Raw genomic sequence first — 19,404 nt, forward strand, 5'->3', positions numbered from 1 at the left:
TTTATTCACAACATCTCTCCTCAGTCTAAACGTTATTATTACACTTTACACTGTTTTTATAAGGATAATGTCCTTATAAATTGAAGGGTTCAAGCTTATATAGTTAGAACAATCCAGGAGCAAATTGCGTCATCTGCCTTCGGACATCACCATAAGCACAACGGATAGCGTACATCTTATCTGCACTAAAATCAGTGTTAGAAATGCACGTGGCTGTAAAGTTTTCCATGTTGTTGTGCTTGTTGTGTGTGTCTCGCTGTTGAGAAGCTAGTTAGCTGACTTCTCTGACGCGCTACTATGACACGAGAGGTCAAGCAGAAACAATCTACGTCACTTCCTCAGCTTGCGTCCTTCCTTCAGCTATTCGATTACGCATGGTGTCATGTATACTTGTACAGGGAGATGAAGACTGTAGCTGGACTACACAAAACCTGCGGTAGCTCATTTATAACTGCCCATGTAAACATACATAATGTGATTTTTCCAGATTTTTCAATCAGACAGTTATTTAAGCAATATCACAATAGCAAGTGTGTTATTTTTTTAAATATCAGCACGGCTGTGATTCGGTCGCAGATAATAAAATGGCATCATTGCGAATGTGATATTGCTTTTATACAAAAGTTCTACAAACAAGTAAATAATATTGAATAACTTAAGTTTTAGCATTTCTTCTCTGTTAGCGAAAATAGTTCCGAAAGATGCCTGAGCATAAAGCATTACTTTCTGTACTGCTCTCATACTCTGATTTTGAAATAGTGGCTTTTCATTCGTTATGAATATGTGTTTTTGAACAAATTTTTCTTGTTCACTTCCATTGTTTCGGTCGTGAATGACTTTGTGTGTTGAACTAATCAGTTGAGTCGGATTTAGTTGAATCAGTGTCTCAATGACTCACTCTTAACTTAAAAACGCTTATTTGTCGCCACCTACTGGCATGTATCCTCCAAAAATGGTTACTCAAAATCTCCACCACTATTTGGAAAGCCATAAACAAAAAGAAGCAGAGTAAAACAAATAGGGAAACATCCCAGTGCTGTTGGTCTGTATATCTGCCTTTTTGGAACGCCACTCGTCTAATCAGAAAGTGTTGTATAATTAAACAATATCACACGAGCAAGAGTGCGATATTGCCCTACATCAGCACTGCTGTGATTTGGCCGCAGGCCGAGTGCCGTAGGTAATCACAGCAGTGCTGATTTAGGGCCATATAGCATGATTGCGAGTGTGATATTGCTTATATACAACAGTTCAATGAACAAGTAAATTTAAAAAAATTAGGAAAAACTGAGTAAGGTCATAAAAACGCATTTGTGCGGCGGATCAGAATCTGCTGTTGCTGGTTCAAACCAAATGATGCATCCAAGCCTTCGTTAGTAATTCAAAAAGTTCACTTCAGAAATAGTATCAAGGCTTGTGCTGTTTCTAACAAGTTATTGGATAAACAAGGATGGATGGACGGATGGATGTGTGTGTGTGTGTGTGTGTGTGTGTGTGTGTGAGAGTGAGAGAGAGAGAGACACACACAGAGACGGAGTATGTGCGATCACCTGTTGCCACGCCCAAGCAGAGATGCTGTCAGCTTTCTGAAGATCAGCTTTCTCAGTGGAAAATTAGCGGTCCAAGTGGGGGTAATTCTACCTATTTCGCAGTAGCCAGTGCGCAAGAGTCTTTCACTATAGAAACCGCAATGTCCTCCATTTTAAACAGTGTGTCCACTCCAATGTGGAAAGTACGATAAGAGGGAAGCGCCTTCAGTTTGTGTAATTAATCAGTCTGTTGTGTCTCTCAGCTGTGATGAGCCGTAATGCTGAAGTTGTTCGTTTAAAGCTATTTCCTAGCTTTAGTAGTAGTAATACAAGCGATCATATAGTGCTGTATGTAAACTCTGGCTGAAGCGGATTCACTTCACCTCACCTGACTGGCTCATATTACACATAAAAATGATCTTTTGCCACCACCTGCTGGCTAACATATGTAATGTCAAAAAAAAAAAAAAGAAGACAAACCGTAGCTCTTAACACATCTGCACTGCTCTTACACTTTAGTTTAGAACAGCACGAACACAAGCAGAGTGATACACACAGTGAAGCGTCAGAGTGCTGATGGTGTGAGACCATCAGTGTTCATGGAATGTCTCTCGTCAATCAGATTCGAGGACTAACTATAGTATATTTTCATATAAGGCTGCACATAAAAAAAGTTTTAAACTAGCAATGGCTGATTCATAGATGGCTGGGCTGTCCTTTGTTGTATTTCAGAACACATCAGGATGGATTAGTAATTAAACTACAAATGCGATGTGGTCACATGCATCTCGGAATGTGTCTTCAGTGATCGAATCACAAAATTGTTTTCCCACATTAACACCTGTATTTAGGTCAGACCACTTGTGATCACATCACTCAAAATGGATGTTAATACTAAGTGTAAATGGGACCTATGCATGTGTTCATAGGTGTTTGAGGCAGTCATTGCTTGGGTCACACATGATAAAGACGTACGTCAGGAACACATGGCTCATCTGATGGAACACGTTCGCTTGCCCCTTCTTTCCAGAGAGTACCTCGTACAGGTGTGTGTACATATGCATGAGGTTTAGAGCATGTGTGCTTTGATGTTCTCTAACCATGAATGTATGTAGAGGGTGGAGGAGGAAACTCTGGTGAAGAACAGCAGTGCCTGTAAAGACTACTTGATTGAAGCCATGAAGTACCACCTGCTGCCTGCCGAACAACGCACCATGATGAAGACCATTCGCACCAGAGTGAGAACACCCATCAGTTACCCAAAGGTTTGTGTGGACAGTCTTGAATTTTATTTATTTATTTATTTATTTATTTGCTGTTTTGATACAAGCAGTATAGTGAGGATTGGAAGAAGAGGGGGGAACATGATCTGCAAATGACACAAGCCCAATTCGATCTGGTGTCACCTTTATAAGCACCATGACTTAACATAATGGTGCATGTATGCCAACTGCTAGGCCATGTCTCTGATTTGTTTATGGTAATTTTTGAAATGCAAACATTTAGTCTTTGACAAGAAAACAAGAAAGAAATACAAGATATATTATTGAAACAATACATTTTTTATCAAGTTTAAATGTTTTTTTTTGTTTTTTTTTAAATATAGCTAAATAATATTCAAAGTGATAAAACATGAGCTTATACCTATACAAAAAGGAAATCAGATTTTATGGCCTTATGGCAGAGATTAACTGCAAATTTAACTTTGATTCCTTATGAAATCAGTTGGTTATTAAAGAAATCTGCCTGTAGAAATGCTTTCATGATGTATTAATGAATAATTATCGTTGACCATGCTGAAAAAAATGGCTCTAAAGGATAGTGATTCTGACTCTTTTTCTCACATGTGTGTTAAAGGTGATTGTGGTGGTGGGAGGGCAGGCCCCTAAAGCCATCCGCAGTGTGGAGTGCTTTGATTTTGAGAAGGAGAGATGGTTCCAAGTGGCAGAATTACCCTCCAGACGATGTCGAGCAGGTGAGCAGACAGATGCATATCACTGAAGATGTGAATAACTGGCATTCTTTGCAGACACTAAAAAGAGCTTGGTCACAATCCAGAGCTTTAACATTTACAGGGTTTCCACTGTCACAGAAAACCTGGAAATACCAGGGAATTTTAAGATTTCCAGGCCTTGGAAAGTCATGGAAATTTTTAAAGTAACTGTACATTTTTGTATTTATGCTATAAAATATTTAATTGGCTAGAAATTGTTTTAGGTTAAAATTATTTTACCTTATCCAGTAATTAAATCTGTGGTGGTGGTAAATAACATGATGATTTGCTTGCTTAGCTACAGTATTATATTTTTTAATATTATATTAATACTACATGAGTGTTCAGGGGTGCCGTAAGGATTTTTGGGCCCCCTGACAACTTTGCACTCTGGGACCCCTATCTTATTGCAACCCGTACAACATTTTATTTTTCATTATAAGTTATCATTATTAATAAACGTGAACATAAGCATGGTTGCACATTCAAAAAGTGACACTTAAAGCTAATTTGAGTTTGAAAAGTTCTTTCAAATAACTTAAGGCATCTATTAGAAATAACTATACAGGGGGCCTGGGTAGCTCAGTGAGTATTTCACGCTGACTGCCACCCCTGGAGTCACAAGTTCGAATCCAGGGTGTGCTGAGTGACTCCAGCCAGGTCTCCTAAGCAGCCAATTTGGTCCGGTTGCTAGGGAGGGTAGAGTCACGTGGGGTAACCTCCTCGTGGTTGCAATTAGTGGTTCTCACTCTCAATGGGGCGCGTAGTAAGTTGTAAGTTAATCGTGGAGAGTAGCATGAGCCTCCACATGCGGAGTCTCCGCGGTGTCATGCACGACGAGCCACGTGATAAAATGCACGGATTGACGGTCTCAGAAGCGGAGGCAACTGAGACTTGTCCTCCACCACCTGGATTGAGGTGAGTAACCGCGCCACCATGAGGACCTACTAAGTAGTGGGAATTGGGCATTCCAAATTGGGAGAAAAATTAATATACACCAATGAGCCAAAACATTTTGACCACTCACAGGTGAAACGAATAACGCTGATCATCTCCTAACAAAGCCACATGTCAAGGTCTGGGTAGATTAGATGGTAAGCAAACAATCAGTTCTCGTAGTCAACGTGTTGAATGCAGGAGAAATGGGCAGGAGTAAAGACCTGAGTGACTTTGACAGGGGCCAAATTGTTATAGCCAGACGACTGGGTCAGAGCATCTCTGAAACTGCAAGGCTTGTGGGGTGCTCCCAGTCAGCAGTGGTGAGTACCTACCAACAGTGGTCCAAGGAGGGACAAACCACAAACAGGCGACAGGGTGTTGGGTGCCCCATCAATGCTCATGGGCAACAAAGCCTGTCCCTTCTGGTCTGAAGCAACAGAAGGTCTACTGTGTAACAAGTCACAGAAAATTTTAATGATGGTTACGGGAGGAATGTGTCAACACACAGTGCATTGCACCCTGCTGTGTATGGGGCTGCGTAGCCGAAGACCGGTCAGAGTGCCCATGATGATGCTCTGGGCAATGTTCTGCTGGGAAATCCTGGGTCTGGCCATTCATGTGGATGTCAATTGCCGGACGTGCCACCTGCCTAAACATCATTGCACACCAGGTACACCCCTTCACGGCAGTGGTATTCCCTGATGGCAGTGGCCTCTTACAGCAGGATAATGCGCCATGCCACACTGCAAATTGTTAGGGAATGGTTTGAGGAACATGATGAAGAGTTCAATGTGTTGCCTTGGCCTCCAAATTCACCAGATCTTAATCCGAATGAGCATCTGTGGGATGTGCTGGACCAACAAGTCCGATCCACGGCAGCTCCACCTCACAACTTACAGGACTTGAAGGATCTGCTGCTAATGTCTTGGTGCCAGAAACCACAGGACACCTTCAGAGATATTGTAGAGTCCATGCCTCGGTGGATCGGTGCTGTTTTGGCGGCACGTGGAGGACTATATATATATATACAGTTGAAGTCAGAATTTTACGTACACCTTAGTCAAATACATTTAAACTCAGTTTTTCACAATTCCTGACATTTAATCATAGAAAACTTTCCCTGTCTTAGGTCAGCTAGGATCACTTTATTTTAAGAATGTTAAATGTTGGGGGCCTGGGTAGCTCAGCAAGTAAAGATGCTGACTGCCACCCCTGGAGTTTGCTTGTTCGAATCCCAGGGTGTGCTGAGTGACGCCAGCCAGGTCTCCTAAGCAACCATATTGGCCCGGTTGCTAGGGAGGGTAAAGTCACATGGGGTAACCTCCTCGGGGTTTGCTCTCGGTGGGGCACGTGGTGAGTTGTGCATGGATGCCGCGGTGGATGGCGTGAAGCCTCCATACGTGCTTTGTCTCCACGGTAATGCACTCAACAAGCCACGCGATTGGATGCACGGGTTGATGGTCTCAGACGCAGAGGCAACTGAGATTTGTCCTCCGCCACCCGGATTGAGGCAAGTCACTACGCCAGCACGAGGGCTTACAGTGCATTGGGATTTGGGCGTTCCAAATTGGGGAGAAAAAGGAGAGAAAATAAAATAAAACATTTTAAATGTCAGAATAATAGTAAAGAGAATTGATTTATTTCAGCTTTTATTTCTTTCATCACATTCCCAGTGGGTCAGAAGTTTACATACACTTTGTTAGTATTTGGTAGCATTGCCTTAAATTGTTTAACTTGGGTCAAAAGTTTTGGCTAGCCTTCCACAAGCTTCTCACAATAAGTTGCTGGAATTTTTGGCCCATTCCTCCAGACAGAACTGGTGTAACTGAGCCAGGTTTGGAGGCCTCCTTGCTTGCACATGCTTTTTCAGTTTTGCCCACAAATTTTCTATCTGATTGAAGTCAGGGCTTTGTGATGGCCACTCCAATACCTTGACTTTGTTGTCCTTAAGCCATTTTGCCACAACTTTGGAGTATTGCTTGGGGTCATTGTCCATTCGGAAGACCCATTTGCAACCGAGATTTAACTTCCTGGCTGATGCCTTGAGATGTTGCTTCAATATATCCACATAATTTTTCTTCCTCATGATGCCATCTATTTTGTGAAATGCACCAGTCCCTGCAGCAAAGCACCCCCACAACATGATGCTGCCACCCCCATGCTTCACGGTTGGGATGGTGTTCTTCAGCTTGCAAGCCTCGCCCTTTTTCCTCCAAACATAACGATGGTCATTATGGCCAAACAGTAAAATTTTTGTTTCATCAGACCAGAGGACATTTCTCCAAAAAGTAAGATCTTTGTCCTCATGTGCACTTGCAAACTGTAGTCTGGCTTTTTATGGCGGTTTTGGAGCAGTGGCTTCTTCCTTGCTGAGCAGCCTTTCAGGTTATGTCGTTATATGTAGGATTCGTTTTACTCTGGATATAGATACTTGTCTACCTGTTTCCTCCAGCATTTTCATAGGGTCCTTTGCTGTGGTTCTGGGATTGATTTGCACTTTTCGCATCAATCTATGTTCATCTCTAGGAGACAGAATGCATCTCCTTCCTGAGCGGTATGATGGCTGAGTGGTCCCATGGTGTTTGTACTTGCGTACTATTGTTTGGACATGTGAACGTGGTACCTTCAGGCATTTCCCAAGGATGAACCAGACTTATAGAGGTCCACAATTTTTTTTCTGAGGTCTTGGCTGATTTCTTTCGATTTTCCCATGATGTCAAGCAAAGAGGCATTGAGTTTGAAGGAAGGCCTTAAAATACATCCACAGGTACACCTCCAATTGACTCCAGTTAGCCAATCAGAAGCTAATTGGCTAATTGCCTAAAAGCTTGACATCATTTTCTGAAATTTTCCAAGCTGCTTAAAGGCACAGTTATCGTAGTATATGTAAACTTCTGACCCACTGGAATTGTGATATATTCCATTAAAAGTGAAGCAATCTGTCTGTAAACAATTGTTGGAAAAAGTTATTTGTGTCATGCACAAAGTAGATGTCCTAAACAACATGCCAAAACTATAGTTTGCTAATATGAAATCTATGGAATGGTTAAAAAAAATTAGTTTTAATGACTTCAACCTAAGTGTATGTAAACTTCTGACTTCAACTGTATATTAGAAAGTTTGATCATGTCATTTTAGTGAGTTTGGACTGTGTTTCTAAAAGAAATATTTTTTCCCTTACAAGACCATTATAAAAGAACATATTTTATAGAGGTGAAAAACTGATAGCTTAGCCCATAATTCAGGGAGGTCCACGCTTTAAAGCCCTTGAATTTTATTTTTCATTCATAAGAATTACCACAGATTTGACCATGGATGGCTAATCATTGAGTTTGTCCATGTAACTATGGTTTCTATCAAACAACATAGCATTGTTATGGAAAAAACAGTTTCCTAAACATTTAAAATCTATAATGAAAACTGCCTTTATTACTATAAAGCCAAGTAGACTTCTTCCCCTTTTATAGTTTTAGTATGAATCTATAACATTTCTGTCAAATCATACCAGTTACTACAGCTGGTGTTACTACAGTAATTCTTCTTTTCCTTGTTAGTGCTGTTTAGAATGTCATGTCTGTCTGGCCTTACGAGGTGTTTGACACTCTACATAGTGCTTCAAAGTAGACAAATCTCGGTTTCATTTAGGTTTTGTGGTCTGCGCCGTGCTGTTTAGCGCTCCGCTCGATCCAGCCTGGTTTATGTTGCGTCCAACGTGAGGATGCGTGCGAGTTGCACTACGCTGTACAAATGGGAAGCGCATTTATCGCTTTGGATAAACCACTGAACTTCTTAAGGGGGATCCCACACACTAGATCATCTTTTATTAACAAGTAAGAGCAGTCTAGCTTACCAGTGTGAAGTGGCCATTTTACAAAATCATGCAGGAAAAGACTCTGGGGTTCTGCTGGGCCCCCTGGCTGTCCAGGGCTCTTAGAATCGTCCTTACCTGTGTGTATAAGACCTCTGAGTGTGTGTATCTGCATTTCCATGGCATTATGAGTTTGTATAGTTTTCTGAAAGTTAACTTCATGATTGGATGACTTCACACATTTGTGCTCTGTGTCATTTGCGTGTGTGTGTAGGTGTCGTGTACATGGCCGGTGTTGTTTATGCTGTGGGGGGTTTTAACGGCTCATTGCGTGTGCGGACGGTGGATGCGTATGACCCAGTGAAAGATGAGTGGTGCTGTGTAAGCAGCATGCAAGACCGGAGATCAACACTTGGGGCCGCTGTGCTCAATGGACTGCTGTACGCTGTAGGGGGCTTCGATGGCAGCACGGGTAACACATGCACAATGTACTTATACAGTAACACAAAGAGGAAATGACACAGCACTATTTGTTTGTTATTTAGATAAAGACAATAAGAGACATCCATAGACAAAATAAGAGAAATCATCTTATGTTTGTTATGGTAATAATGCTGATTCAGATGTTATGAGTGATATTACTATGAAAATGATAATAATAAATAAGTGTGGGTTATGAACAGGCCCAGACGGAATCTGCGGACCTTTTTCACATTTTGGTGAAATCTATTTATACATTGTACTAAGTGTTAAATGGAGCTGAGATTACTAAACTCTTATTGGTAGTTGAAAGCATACCCAAATTAGCCAAAATATTAAATAAATTAACATGTAAGGGGTGAAGGATGTGTAGAACTGTTGTGAATGACACTGGTTGCAAATCTGCTGAGCTTTTTGCGGAGTTCTGAGCGTCCAAATCCCGTGTGGGGCTGTTACAATGTAATTCTACATCTGTAAACATAATGATGATGATGTTGGTTTGCAGGTTTAGCTACTGTAGAAGCATATAACGCTAAGGCCAATGAGTGGTTCCATGTCAATCCCATGAATACACGACGTAGCAGTGTGGGAGTTGGCGTTGTTGGAGGTTAGTAACTGCCAGGCAGCCAGTCACAGTTGGTTTATGTACAGGCACAGCTAATAGGTGCCTTTACTGTTTTCATAGCTAATATGCTGTTGTATTACATTTGATATTTCAAATACAATATTTTCTCTGTTAAAAATTGCCTAAAAATTTAAACATTTAAAGAGGATAAAAAATGACAAACATACATAAAGAATGATTTCTAATACTTTTTTAGGTCTGCTTTATGCAGTCGGAGGCTATGATGGAGCAACACGTCAGTGTTTGAGTACTGTTGAGGCCTATAACCCCAACACTAATGAATGGTCTTACACAGCAGAGATGGGAACCCGACGTAGCGGTGCAGGTAACACACACACCTTCACATACACGATATAGTCAAAAGTATTTGGACACCCCCTTCTTATTAACTGATTTGGCTATTCCAGTAATTTCAATGAGAAAATATATTAATGGTACAGTATACAATCACATTTTAGAGAATTGTGTGCTTCCAACTTTGTGGCAACAGTTTTGGGAGGCCACTTTTCTATTCCAGCGTGACAATGCCCCTGTGCACTATCGAGGAGAATGGTTTAAGGCCCGGCTACACGACATTCCGCGCTCCATTCACTCCCGAAAACGCAAGCTCGTGCGAAGAAATATCACATTTCGCTGCAGATGAAAGTCCTAGTTTAGTGAACTCAGACCTGCGAATCTGTATATTGAGAATACTTGTGCCCAATAGAAGATCGAAAGTAACACGCTGACCTCATGGCTCAATAAAAAGAATACATATTTTCAAAGCTGCAGGTTCTTATTGTTGCAGAAAAGTGAGCAGAAAGTATATTTTAACATTTTGAATATACAGTTGAAGTCAGAAGTTTACATACACTTAGGTTGAAGTCATTAAAACAAATTTTTTAACCACTCCACAGATTTAATATTAGCAAACTATAGTTTTGGCAAGTCATTTAGGACATCTACTTAGTGCATGGCATGAGTAATTTTTCCAACAACTGTTTACAGACAGATTGTTTAACGTTTAATTGGCTATTTCACAATTCCAGTGGGTCAGAAATGTACATACACTAAGGGTGTGTTCACACTTGGCAGGTTTGGTTCGATTAAAACGAACTCTGGTGCGATTGCTCTGTTAGTGCGGTTCATTTGAACAAGTGTGCCAACCGAACCTTGGTGCGCACCAAACAAGCGGACCGAGACCCCCTGAATAGTGGGTCTCGGTCCACTTCCAAATGAACTCTGGTGCGGTTTGACTGATATATGAACGCAGCATGGACCAAAGATGTCTAAACGGACCAATAACAGGATGTGATGTCACAAGATGCGACCCTAAAAATCACGTGATTTGATAGCGTAGAAAGAGTGGTAAGAGCGGTGTACGCAAAACAAAATGAGCAGAGGGCAAACATGGAGCAATGAGGAGGTAAAGTTCCTTATTAACATTTGGTCCAATGAGCATATTTCCAGTATACTGGAAAAAATGCACAAAAATGCTCAAGTGTTCAAAATGTTCTGTGATACGTTAAGGGAAAGTGGGTCTAACGAGCACATTTAGCCCAGCAGCCAGCATTGTTTTGGATGTTTGGCAAGTTCCGTCGCAAAATATATGTCATAAAAACTGTCCAATCAGGTTGTAACCTTATCCTTATGCCTTTTGTATCTTTAGGTTCGGTGTTAAAAATGCCAGTGTGAACGCTAAGCAAACCAGGACTAAATGTATTATTTTCTTGGTCTGGACCAAGAGAACCGAACTACAAGTGTGAATACACCCTTAGTTAACTGTGCCTTTAAGCAGCTTGGAAAATTCCTAGAAAATGATGTCAAGCCTTTAGATAATTAGCCAGTTAGCTTCTGATAGGAGGTGTACTGAATTGGAGGTGTACCTGTGGATGTATTTTAAGGCCTACCTTCAGACTCAGTGCCTCTTTGCTTGACATCATGGGAAAATCAAAAGAAATCTGCCAAGACCTCAGAAAAAAAACTGTGGACCTCCACAAGTCTGGTTCATCCTTGGGAGCAATTTCCAAATGCCTGAAGGTACCACGTTCGTCTGTACAAACAATAGTACGCAAGTATAAACACCATGGGACCACGCAGCCATCATACCGCTCAGGAAGGAGACGCATTCTGTTCCCTAGAGATGAGTGTAGATTGATGCAAAAAGTACAAATCAATCCCAGAACAACAGCAAAGGACCTTGTGAAGATGCTGGAGGAAACAGGTAGACAAGAATCTATGTCCACAGTAAAATGAGTCCTATATCGACATAACCTGAAAGGCTGCTCAGCAAGGAAGAAGCCACTGCTCCAAAACCGCCATAAAAAAGCCAGACTACAGTTTGCAAGTGCACATGGGGACAAAGGTCTTTTTTGGAGAAATGTCCTCTGGTCTAATGAAAAAAATATTGAACTGTTTGGCCATAATGACCATCGTTATGTTTGGAGGAAAAAGGGTGAGGCTTGCAAGCCGAAGAACACCATCACAACCGTGAAGCATGGGGTTGGCAGCATCATGTTGTGGGGGTGTTTTGCTGCAGGAGGGACTGGTGCACTTCACAAAATAGATGGCATCTTGAGGAAGGAAAATTATGTAGATATATTGAAGCAACATCTCAAGACATCAGACAGGAAGATAAAGCTCGGTCGCAAATGGGTCTTCCAATTGGACAATGACCCCAAGCATACCTCCAAAGTTGTGGCAAAATGGCTTAAGGACCACAAAGTCAAGGTATTGGAGTAGCCATCACAAAGCTCTGACCTCAGTCCAACAGAAAATATGTGGGCAGAACTGAAAAGGCTTGTGTGAGCAAGGAGGCCTACAAACTTGACTCAGTTACACCAGTTCTGTCTGGAGGAATGGGCCAAAATTCCAGCAGCTTATTGTGAGAAGCTTGTCGAAGGCTACCCAAAATGTTTGACCCAACTTAAAAAATTTAAAGGCTATGATACCAAATACTAACAAAGTGTATGTAAACTTCTGATCCACTGGGAATGTGATGAAAGAAAGAAAAGCTGAAATAAATCATTCTCTCTACTATTATTCTGACATTTCACATTCTTAAAGTAGTGATCCTAACTGACCTAAGACGGGGAAAGTTAAGTGTCTGGAATTGTAAAAAACTGAGTTTAAATGTATTTGGCTTAGGTATATGTAAACTTGTGACTTCAGCTGTACATACTGTACAGAGAGACCACTGTAGTCCAATTTCTGAATGAATGACTCTTATAAGACAGTTCTGAACAATAATAATAAAGAATAAATAAAAAAACAGGGTAACCAGATTAGTTCAATTCTCCTACTTTTGAGCTGGATCTTTTTAATCAAATACACCTAAGAATCAGTTACTGAATTAATCTGACCAACTGTGCTACAAGTTATTACTTTTGTCATGTCCTATTCAAAATGAACCAAGAACTGTTACTATGTTGCATTTAAAGCTAGTGCAACTTAAATTAGTGTAGTGACTGGTTGTTTATATGTCAACGTTAAGTTTAAGATACACATTAGTTTTGCTGTAATCTGTAATATAATTAACAAAAAAACTAAAACGAATGAATGAATGAAATATTTTATGTTATGGTATTCCCATCCCTACTATGTAGTATGTCTGGCATCAGTTTTAATTTGTCTCAACCACATATGTGTGTGCTGCACAGGTGTAGGTGTGTTGAAAGGTCTGCTGTATGCAGTGGGTGGGCATGACGGCCCACTGGTTAGAAAGAGCTGTGAGGTTTATGACCCAGCCACTAACGTATGGAAACAGGTGGCTGATATGAACATGTGCCGCAGAAATGCAGGTGAGTTGGACAGACCATCATGACATCTTCCTTTTACCAACTACTATTAAAACAGTTTCCAGCTACTGTATAATGTTCCAGCAGTAACATGTGAATGTGTATTCAGGTGTGTGTGCTGTGAATAACCTGCTTTATGTGATTGGTGGTGATGATGGCTCCTGTAACCTGGCTTCAGTGGAGTTTTACAACCCAAACACAGATAAATGGACCCTACTGCCCACCTGTATGAGCACAGGACGCAGCTATGCAGGTCAGAAAAAAAAGCTTTACCTTTTAATAAAGGCATAGACGGGCTGGTCTATCAGGCTTCTACGTTTACTTCAGACATAACTGATTGTGTTTTAATTAATACCTCGTGCCAAGACAGGCATTTTGCAGTGTATCATCACACTGGTGCATATCCGCGAGCGCTCTTACCGCGCACACACACACACACACACACACACACATATATTAGAATGCACAGAGAAAGAAGGCATCTGTCAGTCAGATGTAGAATGGCAAGGGAATTTGTCCTTTATATTCATGAGAAAAGCGATACCTGATTGGTTGAAGAAACTATAACCCAAACCTAATCCGACCCATAAACCTAATGCTATCCATTCAGGTATTGTTTTCCTCATAAATATTAATGAGTCTTCCCCTGCCATTCTGCGTTTTGGAAATCCATGCGTGGGGGAGCCGAAATAGAAAATAAAATGTGATCTTTAAGATTATTGTTATTTGGGGGCCTGGGTAGCTCAGTGGCAAAAGACGCTGGCTACCACCCCTGGAGTTCACTAGTTCGCTTGTTCAAATCCCAGGGCGTGCTGAGTGACTCCAGCCAGGTCTCCTAAGCAACCAAATTGGCCCGGTTGCTAGGGAGGGTAGAGTCACATGGGGTAACCTCCTCGTGGTCGCTATAATGTGGTTCGTTCTCGGTGGGGCGCATGGTGATTTGAGCGTGGATGCTGTTGGATGGCGTGAAGCCTCCATACGCACTGTGTCTCCGTGGCAGTGCACTCAACAAGCCACATGATAAGATGCACAGGTTGACGGTCTCAGACGCAGAGGCAACTGAGATTCGTCCTCCGCCACCCAGATTGAGGCTTATCACTACGTGACCACGAGGACTTAAAAGCACATTGGGAATTGGCTATTCCAAATTGGGAGAAAAAAAAACATTATTGTTATTTGTGTCGTTTATATTTCTACTCCCTTTCCCTTTTGACCTGTTAATGAGATCGATCAGTGATTGGCTTGCTATCGGCCGGTCGATCGCAATCGACGTAAAGAGCACCCCTGATATATTTTTTTTGTGTTTCACTTCATATCTTTTACTATATTGTGTATTTTATTACGACTGGAATGTTGTATTGACCATTCCAGAACCAGAACTATCCGTTTTATAATAAAGCAATATCACACAATCAAGAGTGCTGTTATGGCCGGATATCAGCACGGCTGCAGGTAATAACAGCCATGCTGATATACGGACAAAAAAGCAGGATTGTGAATGTGATATTGCTTTTATATTTAATAGTTCAACATACAAGTGTGAATGAATAATTAAGGAAAAACCAAGAAGCATCCCAAAAACCCTCTTGTGTGTGAAACTACTTTATTATGCCACGGATCAGGATCTGCCATAGCTAGTTCGAAAGATGCGCCAAAGCTCTGTTACTAATGCTGATGCTGCCATCTTTATTACCCTACTTCCCACTTCTGAAGTCACAGTAACGATTATGTCACGTTTAAGTGTTTTGATGTCAGAGAGAAAACATGGAGATTTCATTCTTGCATATTACTTAGGGAACTCTTATTTTGACACCAACACAGACATTGTACTCTCCACCACCATGTTAAAGGTTTATGTCTCCTCACAGCTCGCAAACTCTGGTATCAGAATTATTTGTTTCCCAATCGTAATTATGACTTGAGGGGGCTTTTATGTGTATCATTCAAACTTGTATGATAATTCCAATAGCATGTGAAGGCAGCATGAGAGACAATAGCCGAGTATCCATCAAAATGTTTCGCATTTTTAATGCGCATTTATGAAAATTTGACTAAAGAAAATGCGAAACATCACGCGTTTCCATGAACTGTAAATGCGCATTATCTTGACAGGGCCTGCCTTTTTGTCATGGAGCAGCAGTCATCTTTGCTTCGGGGAGAGTTGTATTTGCTGTAATAAAGCAATTGTTCATCATTATTCTCATTATACAACAGTTCGTTCTGGTCCTCAAATCTGATTAAACAAGAGGTGTTCCAGGAGTGTTTATAAAGGAGTCATATCAGCACTGGGACGTTTCACTGTTCACTCTGCTTGTGTTCGTGGCGTTTCAAACTAAAGTGTAAGAGCAGTGGAAATGTGTTGCAGCTTGATGTGGGGATTTTGATTCACTGTGAAATTAAAGATTTTAGCCAGCAGGTGTCAACAAAAGACAATATTTTATGTGTTATGAGAGAGTTGAGTTGTTGTCGAAAGAGACTGCTCTGTCAGTCAGTGTGCAAGTTCCATTGAGGACACTGGCTTGTCTCTCACTCCATGATCGGTCGGATTACTGCTACACTACAGCTAGAGAAATGGAGTTAAACTAACAGCTTCAGCAATACCGCAGATCACAGCAGAGAGCGCCACAGACGGAGTAATCTCCCGTGCTCAAGGTGCCTAACTGATGCCCAAGTTTCCAAGGTGGGAGGAGACGTAAACTTTCAACATGGTGGAGGAGAGTCTGGTTTCTGTGTTGGTGTCAAATTAAGAGTTCCCCAAAAAGTATGCAAGAATGAAAGTGGCATCCTTCATGATTTCTCTCAAACAATTTTTTCACTGCTTAGGAGTCACGACAGACGCAGGTAATCACATACGCTGAGTCGCTCTATCTCTCTCTCTCACACACACACACACACACACACACAAACACACATCCTTGTTACTCAAATAACTTGTTAGAAACAGCCCAAGCTGTCGTTACTAGTTTTAAAGTGACGTGTTTGAATTAGTAACAGAGGCTTGGGTGCATCTTGTGTCCTAGCAACTGCAGATCCTGATCCTTGGCGTAAGAAAGTAGTTCCACACACAAGTGCATTTTTTTGGAGAGTCCTTAGTTTTCCCCCAAGATATTTGTTTACTTGTTTGTTAAAATGTTGTACAAAAGTAATATCACACTCACAATCCTGCTATTTTCTATTGTGTGTGTGTGTGTGTGTGTGTGTGTGTGTGTGTGTGTGTGTGTGTGTGTGTGTGTGTGTGTGTGTAGGTGTGACTATCATTGATAAACCTCTCTGAGCATCTGAGGAGTTGTTGAACACTGTTGGAGCTTAAGCAAACGTACAGCGGAGGATTCGCTTGCACTGAAGCTCTTACTATGGCTGAGGCTTCATCCTGAACTGCTTCAACATGGACAAGGCCTGGCCAGGAGAATACTGCTCTCATTCTCTCTCTCTCTCTCTCTCTGTCCCTCTATCTCTCACACGTTCACACACTCATTCAGATACGTAAATACAAGCATTCACACACTACCTCTCTTTTTGTCTCTAGCATATATACTTACACACTCTTCATCTCTCTTTTCTTTCTGTTTCTCTTGTTTGAGAGTAGTCATTGCAGATTATTGCACTTTGTGGAGCACTAACGAAGCAGGATCAATATATAACACAATGTTGTTAACCTCTGAGTAAAGACTGGTGCAAATATTTGGCCAGTGCATCTGAAACATGAGTTTGAGCCAAGGGGATGCCCAGCGATTTTGCTGCTTGATCATAGGATCTGAAGGAACCTTGATTTTTGCTCATTCGGATAAAGTTTGAGTGAAAATGTGTCTAGTTTAGGACCAGCACTTTGTTGCCTCTTGGAAGCTTGGTGTGAAGTCACTGGACTTAAAACCATCTTCATTATGAAGTTTGGATGATTACGAAGATGTGAATTTTGTGTTATGATTAAAACTGAAACTAAGAAGGGTCTGTACTGAAGACAAACAAACTTTGACATTTTGCAATTTGTTTGCCAAGCTACATTTGAAGTCTTAAAGTTTGAATAGTCTGTTGTTGTTTTTTCAATTAATATCCTCTGGATTTTTTCTTGTGGTCTGGTTGTTCAAGAAATGTGATCTTTGACATTTGAAATGCCCGTTAACATGAACGCTTCGGCATGCACAATACTGTGGACTGATGCTGGTTGCTTGGGTATTAAACCGCTTTGCATGGTTCTAAATACTGATGTTTGTGTGCCATTCTTAAACCACTGCTGTATTCAGTAACCAACGTAATATGCTCTCTGTACTAGTGGTTTTGAACACTGAAGAAATAAAGTATAAAGGTACTTTTTCTTTCTTTCTTTTTAAAATAATTCTCTCTCTCTCTCTCTCTCTCTCTCTCTCTCTCTCTCTCTCTCTCTCTCTCTCTCTCTGTTCTTTTTCTTCACCCAGGCCTCTTAATGAATAACAGTGTATTATTACTTGTCAGTCAAGAGGAATGTTGTGTTCTTGAAATGTTTCAGAACTTGTTTTTTATCATTATTAATAAACATGCTTCTTGTAAATAGACTAACATTATTTTCTGTGTGTTTGTGTGCGTGCATGTGTACTCTCATCAACTATATAATGTTTACATATATATATATTACACACATACACACACACACACACACACACACACTCACACACACTGACCATCACTATTTGAAAAAAGTTATTTTTGATCAAATCTAGACAGGCCCCATTTCCAGCAGCCATTACTCCAACAACTTATCATTGAGTAATCATGCTAAATTGCTAATTTGGTACTAGAAAATCACTTGCCATTATATCAAACACAGTTGAAAGCTATTTGGTTCATTAAATGAAGCTTAACATTGTTTTTGTTTTTGAATTGCCACAGTATGTAATAGACTGGCATGTCTTAAGGTCAATATTTGGTCAAAAATGGCAAAAAAGAAACTGCTTTCTCTAGAAACTCATCAGTCAATCATTGTTTTGAGGAATGCTTGAAATTGCCAAAAAACTGAAGATTTCATACAAAGGTGTACACTACAGTCTTTAAAGACAAAGAACAAGGACAGAAAGAGATGTGGAAGGCCAGATGTACAACTAAACAAGAGGATAAGTACAACAGAGTCTCTAGTTTGAGAAATAGACGCCTCACATGTCCTCAGCTGACAGCTTCATTGAATTCTACTGCCACAACTCTAGAAGCATGTGGCAGGGAATTAACATCATCACGGACTTTAAAGGGAATAAAAACTCCGCCATGAACACCGCTGCCTCTCTCCCGGATGAGCTAAATACATTTATGCTCGTTTTGAGGGAAATAACACCGCCCTCGCGGAGATAGCTCTCGCGGCCGAAGCTACAGAGGTTAGTTCATTCTCCGTCTCTGTAGCGGATGTAACCCGATCCTTCCGACGGGTGAATATCCTCAAAGCCGCGGGCCCAGACGGCATTCCGGGCCGCTTCGTCAGAGCGTGCGCGAACCAGCTGTCTGGTGTTTTTAAGGACATTTTCAACCTTTCCCTCTCTTTGTCTGTAGTCCCCACATGCTTTAAAACATCCACCATTGTGCCTGTTCCAAAACAATCAAAAATAACTTGCTTAAATGACTGGCGTCCTGTTGCTCTGACCCCCATCATCAGCAAATGCTTTGAGAGACTAATCAGAGATTAGACCCATTGCAGTTTGCTTACCGCAACAACCACTCCACTGATGATGCCATTGCATCTACAATACACACTGCTCTCTCCCACCTGGAAAAAAAGAACACTTATGTGAGAATGCTGTTTGTAGACTACAGCTCAGCATTCAACACCATAGTGCCCTCCAAGCTTGATGAGAAACTCTGGGCTCTGGGCTTAAACAGCGCGCTGTACAGCTGGATCCTGGACTTCCTGTCAAGCAGACGCCAGGTGGTTAGAATAGGCAGCAACATCTCCTCATCACTGACCCTCAACACTGGAGCCCCGCAGGGCTGTGTTCTCAGCCCACTCCTGTATTCCCTGTACATACATGACTGTGTGGCAACACATAGCTCCAATGCCATCATTAAGTTTGCTGATGACACGACGGTGGTAGGTCTGATCACTGACAATGATGAAACAGCCTACAGAGAGGAGGTGCACACTCAGACACACTGGTGTCAGGAGCACAACTTCTCCCTCAACGTCAGTAAGAAAAAGGAGCTTGTGGTGGACTTCAGAAGAAAAGACAGAGAACACAGTCCCATCACCATCAATGGAGCACCAGTGGAGAGAGTCAGCAGCTTCAAGTTCCTGGGTG

General features: G+C 41.3%; 1 protein-coding gene across 4 annotated transcripts in view; it reads left to right on the forward strand.

Annotated features, from left to right (window-relative positions):
* The window catches only part of klhl2 (kelch-like family member 2), a 28,197-nt gene extending 10,522 nt beyond the window's left edge, over positions 1-17,675 (forward strand). For all 4 annotated transcript variants that reach the window (XM_051703622.1, XM_051703624.1, XM_051703623.1 and 1 more), the window contains 9 exons: positions 2,459-2,575; positions 2,645-2,794; positions 3,387-3,504; positions 8,544-8,741; positions 9,255-9,356; positions 9,571-9,699; positions 13,013-13,153; positions 13,260-13,403; positions 16,396-17,675. In XM_051703622.1, the coding sequence (XP_051559582.1) occupies positions 2,459-2,575; positions 2,645-2,794; positions 3,387-3,504; positions 8,544-8,741; positions 9,255-9,356; positions 9,571-9,699; positions 13,013-13,153; positions 13,260-13,403; positions 16,396-16,424 (1,128 nt within the window). In that variant the 3' untranslated portion in view covers positions 16,425-17,675. The remainder of the gene's footprint in view (positions 1-2,458; positions 2,576-2,644; positions 2,795-3,386; positions 3,505-8,543; positions 8,742-9,254; positions 9,357-9,570; positions 9,700-13,012; positions 13,154-13,259; positions 13,404-16,395) is intronic.
* The last annotated feature ends 1,729 nt before the right edge of the window (positions 17,676-19,404 follow it).

Source organism: Myxocyprinus asiaticus, chromosome 7, assembly GCF_019703515.2.
Source record: "Myxocyprinus asiaticus isolate MX2 ecotype Aquarium Trade chromosome 7, UBuf_Myxa_2, whole genome shotgun sequence".
Classification (NCBI taxonomy): domain Eukaryota; kingdom Metazoa; phylum Chordata; class Actinopteri; order Cypriniformes; family Catostomidae; genus Myxocyprinus; species Myxocyprinus asiaticus.